The following is a 5,657-nucleotide window of genomic DNA, read 5'->3' as shown; positions in this document are numbered from 1 at the left end:
CATGGCAGATAGAGGGATGGTCACACTCTTTCCTGTCTCTCTGTCTGTCACGGTGAGTCCCGTCATGCCCCCCTCCTCCCCGAGCTCGCTGGACCCCAGAAGCCCCCCCCGACACTTCACCACACACACTGTACCAGACTTATAACGCCTGGGGGGGGAAGTAGTGGAGATTGAGGGAAGAAGAACAGAAAAATTTCAATCAACAACCAATCAAAGTTAATATTTTTAACATGCCACTGGCCACTCCTAACATCTATTATATTCTATTCCTGCATGTGTTACCTGTAGGCAGGTATGATGTGTGTGAGGTCTTCCTGGTACTGCTCCAGCGCGGCCCTGGCAGCCAGGGGCTCGGCCTGGCCCTCCAGCCCAGCCAGGTGAACCAACATCTGGGTATGAAATGCTGCTCCGCTGGCCCACTGCCTCACAGACCTGCAGGGACGGACAGTGTTAAGAACACCAATTAATGACTTACACACACACATCCACACACACACACACACACACACACACATACACAGGTAGTATGTATTGAAAGCTATGTGAGGCTGTTAGTATCACAGTATCTATTCTGATCCTTTTCCAAATGTTTTTTTCTATTCTATTGTAATCCAGCTCTAATTAACGTTCCACTACTGCACTATGTTGTACTCTACTAACTTCTGCTTTCTACTTGACTGTTCTATTATTTTGCATTCTTTTTGGCTCAACTATATTCTATTCTATACTTTATATTACTGTTGCCTATTCTACTCTGTTAACCTCTATTACTGCTACTATATCACATTCACTTTTTTCTATTCTATTCTACTTAAACTGTAATCCATCTCTAATGAACACTACATCACTGCATTGTCTCCTGCTCTTACTATTTTCTACATGATTATTGTGTTATATTCCATTCTGTTCAACTTCACTCTGTTCTACTGTATTCTACTTCAATCTGCTCTGACATTCTATTTTATTTAGCCACCCTGCACTGTATTCTACTGCATTGTGCTCTACTCCACTCAATGCTACTCTACTCTATTGCACGCTATTCTACTCGACTCTATGCTACTCTACTGTATTCTACTCTACTCGACTCTATGCTACTCTACTGTATTCTACTCTACTCGACTCTATGTTACTCTACTGTATTCTACTGTATTCTAAGGCATTCTACTCTACTCCACTTATGCTTCTGTACTCTACTGCACTCTACTCTGCTGTATTCTACTGTATTCTACTCTATGCTACTCTACTGTATTCTGCTCTATTCTACTGTACTCCACTCTATGCAAATCTACTCAACTGTATTCTACTATATAGTATGTACTCCACTCTGTGCTACTCTACTCGATGCTACTCTAGTGCACTCTGTGCTGTTCTACTTTACAGTATTCTACTCTACTCCACTCTTGTGCTATTCTACTCCCCTCTACTGTATTCTACTCTACTCCACTCTATGCTACTCTATTCCACTGTATTCTACTCTACTCCACTCTATGCTACTCTATTCCACTGTATTCTACTCTATTCCACTCTGCTCTATGCTACTCTGCTCCCCTCTGTGCTACTCTACTCTACTGTATTCTACTCTGCTCCCCTCTGTGCCACTCTACTCTACTGTATTCTACTGTGCTGCGCTCCTCCTCTCTGCTCTGCTGTGTGGGCTCACCTGGAGTCGCAGCCCCCCCCCAGCAGGCAGGTCTTCAGCTGGGTGAGGCTGAGGCTGATCTGGGCCTCCAGTCTGAGGCTGTCCTGCCTCAGCCGGCCCGGGTCGCTCAGGTTGATCCTGCAGCGCTTCAGGTACTCCTCCATCACCTCCTGCAGCTCACACACTCTCTGCTGCAGTCACACATTCACACATGGAAGTCAGTTCAGTTGAGTTAGTTTTGAATCCAGAACTTTAGATCCTAAACTTTCAGTGTCCCTTCATCACTTCCTGCAGCTTTGCTACTCTTCTCTGATAGGCTGAAGTTAAGTATTCATAATAAATATCAAACAGTCGTTAGCTAGCACATGAACACTCTGTTAAACCTCTTTTTAAACCTGTGGAATGCACCAGTGAATGTATACAGGAATATACAGTACATTGCAATGCATTCAATGTAGTTTTTCTTCATCCACATGTATTAGAATCCTTATTTCCATTGGTATTTATACAAATTCTATTCATTATTTTCCATCAGATCCTTTACCTGGCATGACGACGCCCCCGCCCCCGACGACCGCTTCGATGATGCATAGGCCATATCCATCACCATAGTAACCACCAATCCCACCAGGCCGGCCAGGCGGGGCTCGTCGGAGAACGTGGACAACCGGCCAATCAGATCCCTCAGGTAGGTCGGCGCTCGGTTCCCTATGTCACCCTGCAGCTGGGAGAGGAGAGATGAGAAGAAACATCGGCCCGATGGGGACAGGGACCTGATTAGAGATGCTTAGGTTGATCTGCTTATGTGATTTGTAGTCATTTAGATCATTTTAATTTATGATTAAATTAGCTTAGTGTATTTCTTTAATCATTTTATTTTGTTCAATATGGATAAATGTCCCGTCTCCTTAACTTTGTGCATTACTAAAATACACTGATAGTTGCCTGTATATATGTGAAGGATTTTGTTTATCTCCACTCTAGAACCAGCAAGGAAACCTCGGCCTCCTCTGCTGATTAGGTTCAGCTGCCTCTAATTAATCAAGAGCTTGTACAGCCAGTCCACTCCAACACTCTCATGCATGCTGATGAAGGCCTTGCAACGGGCCAAAACATCATTGACCTTTTTAACAATGTCCTTTTAAAAATGGAGTAAATAATAATGTTGTTTTTACTGAGAGCGAGAGTTCCGCCTCTTCCGTGTTTTCTAGTTTTTTGTATTTTTGGCTGCACCTGCTCACAGCTGGTTGAAACGCTGTTCTTCCTTCTCTACAGTTCCTGGTTAAGATCCCAGGCTCTGGATCCAAACATGGCCCTGCTGGTGTAGGACTGGATCCCACCAGAGACTCCCCTCTCAGGCTCTGCGTCCCTCTCAGGCCAGGATCACACTTTGAATCCATTGGGAGAATCAATTACATTGCATCCACTGCATCATTTGTTTGCAGGTGCAAGTGTTGCATGCATTGGATTTCTCCTACTTATGCACTGGTGATACACATGGAAACTAAAGCAAATGTTGTTTTCTTCCATTTTTTTTTACTTGCTCTCTGAAGTTTTATGATGAGTGAATCATTCTGCAACACTGCACTTGATGATCATGTCTCATCAGCTTCACTCAATAAGCTTGAGCCACTGGTTCCTCTCATAGCACTGCAGCAACATAAAGGCATTACATCATCAGTGAGATCCCGGTGTACCGCTTCCTGCCATCTGTCTCAATAAGAGGAAAGTGGACTGCCCTCCCTCCTTTTTAAGAACAATTGTGAACAGCATTTTGTCATCATAATATTGTTCCTTGTAGCCCATTGTATTGATTTTAACCTTTTTACAATCCCCAACAGGAACACATTCCTAATACTGAGTTGCGCCCCATTTTGCACAATCGATGTCTCGACCGTCTCAAGGCTTCAAAATCTTTCTGTCTTCCCCTCTTCATCTCCATCTGTACTTCATGACTGAATGGATTTAAAGGTTAAATCAATAGGAATGCTCAGGAACAGTTCATTCTAATGTATTTTATGGTCAGAATACATTCCCTAAAAGTTTTGCTGACGTTCAATATCATCATCATTCATATACAAACTGTCATATTTCCTTTCTTTTATCTTATTTACCTGGCGCAGTTGTTCCTGGAGGCGGGCCCTGGAGTCCAAGCTCGCATCTTGATTGGCTAGGAGGAGAGGATGGACGACGCCCAGGTCAGGTACGGCACCCCCTTCCAACATGGCGTCGTAGAGGAGCGAGCCAATAGCATCCTTCGCTTCAGAAAGCTCCTCCTCTGACGAAAACTGCTGACCCATGATGTGGTGTATTTATGTGTGTTTGTGTGTGTGTGTGTGTGTGTGTGTGTATGTTTGTGTAGGGGTTGTTAATGATATACCAGTAAATACTTCTTTTTTATGGTGGCATCTGAAGACAAAGACAGAAAAGACAGAAAGCACTGACAATCTGTGATGAAATCCATTGATCTGCCAATCAGAAACAACTTGACTGCCATTCAAATTATGCAGCACAGAAACATCTTTGCATCTCATACATTTACTGATTTACTGACATGTGACATGTGCAGTAAGTAACATATTTACATGATAACAAACCTTCAAGCAACATTGGAGAGCATGGCTGCAGTAACGGCCTACATACTCACCATAACAATATAATTAGAGCCAATACATTTGCTTTTTGCATGTGTTGCAACATTGAATTTATTACACTATTACAAACCTTATGTGATCTCATGGGTTATAACTCAAGCTGTGAATGTCTCCACACATGCGAGATACATCTGTTTAACTCATCATCAGCAGAACGTAACATTTTCTAAATGAGCCCAAAATAGCCTCCTAACATTTCGGTGGCATTACATTCACATGTGATCTCTCTCTTACTGCAGCGGGTTGTATTTCAGCCGGCCTCTCTGTCTCTGTCTCTTTCCCCCCTCTCTCTCTCTCTTCCTCTTCTGTCCCCCTGCCTGCTGCAGCAAAGAGATGAAACAAGACGACAAGGGAGCAGAATGTAGGTCAGCGGTAAAACTAGACCTCCCTCTAGCTGTGGAGACGAGGTAATGCAACTGCTGCTCCAGGGTCTGTTATAGATGTATATAATAGTCAAGGACTCCCATATAGATCGACCACAGACTCCAGTTTGTTAAAGTTTTGTCCCTGTGATCTCCATTTGAGAGGATTTTTGTTCCGTCTCTCCTGTCGGCGTGGAGATACCAGCGGAGAGAGTCAAACCCTGATCACAGTAGTTATTATGCGGTCTCTCCTAGTGCTACCTTCAAGTCTCTGCACTGATACTGAAGTTAAACTAATCTCCGCCGTGCTGGGGGACTCCCTGCAAGCCTCTCAAGGCCCTCCGGGGCTCCTTGGGAGCCAGTGTAATAGCTACCAGCTCTTTATGACTGTGTTAAACATTGAAAAATAGGCCAAGGGCTTTCAACTCCGCTGACGCTCTTTTATTTAGCTAAATGGAACAGAGGCCTTGGTGGTGTGATGTTGACGTTTTTTTTTTACTTGATGAAATATGGGGCAAGGGGATTTGGGATTTTATATAGTGTGAGAGCTGTTCTTTGTTAACTGGGACAAGGGCTTTTGCACTGTCAGGCTTCAGAGTTGTGTGTGTGTGTGCGTGTGTGTGTGTGTGTGTGTGTGTGTGTGTAGTACAGCTCTAGTCCAATACAATGGCTGGCACATTGGGGAGGACTGCGGCTCAGATTAGCATGGATGTCTTGGCTGTTTTTCCTCAAGTCAGTTGAGGCAAAGTGCGTAACAAAACACACACACACACACACACACACACACACACACACACAACTCAAACACCTTCCTAATATCATAACCTCTTTTGCACAATCCATGTTTGTTATCAAAAGGTTTCAAAATCGTTTGAGTGACAACTGAAATGTTCATTATTAGCAGTTAATAGTGAATATTCTTGCCCCTATCATGATTGAGCCGTGTTAGTCTCATGATGAATTTAAAGGCGACTCACAGAGGATTTTCTCTCAATATATCAT

General features: G+C 43.6%; 1 protein-coding gene across 1 annotated transcript; it reads right to left on the bottom strand.

Annotated features, from left to right (window-relative positions):
• Positions 1-278: 278 nt before the first annotated feature.
• LOC139928602 (uncharacterized) lies at positions 279-3,955 on the bottom strand. The gene is made up of 4 exons (XM_078288634.1): positions 3,754-3,955; positions 2,184-2,363; positions 1,661-1,809; positions 279-432 (listed from the first exon to the last, which is right to left on the bottom strand). Exons 1-4 carry the CDS (start codon positions 3,937-3,939, stop codon positions 279-281), a joined length of 669 nt encoding a protein of 222 aa, XP_078144760.1. The 5' UTR covers positions 3,940-3,955.
• Between the last annotated feature and the right edge of the window lie 1,702 nt (positions 3,956-5,657).

The sequence above is a fragment of the Centroberyx gerrardi genome, chromosome 15 (assembly GCF_048128805.1).
Source record: "Centroberyx gerrardi isolate f3 chromosome 15, fCenGer3.hap1.cur.20231027, whole genome shotgun sequence".
Lineage (NCBI taxonomy): Eukaryota > Metazoa > Chordata > Actinopteri > Beryciformes > Berycidae > Centroberyx > Centroberyx gerrardi.
The sequence above is the reverse complement of the archived record's forward strand: the minus strand, read 5'-3'. Positions and strand labels throughout refer to the sequence as shown.

Bases quoted from the DNA above. Each gene is read 5' to 3' on its own strand.
- LOC139928602 (XM_078288634.1), bottom strand. From the start codon at position 3,939: ATGGGTCAGCAGTTTTCGTCAGAGGAGGAGCTTTCTGAAGCGAAGGAT. The intron at 1,810-2,183 runs GTAAAGGATCTG...TGTGAGCTGCAG, and splicing joins CGGGGGCGTCGTCATGCCAG to GAGGTGATGGAGGAGTACCT. The intron at 433-1,660 runs GTGAGCCCACAC...CCGTCCCTGCAG, and splicing joins GGGGGGGGCTGCGACTCCAG to GTCTGTGAGGCAGTGGGCCA.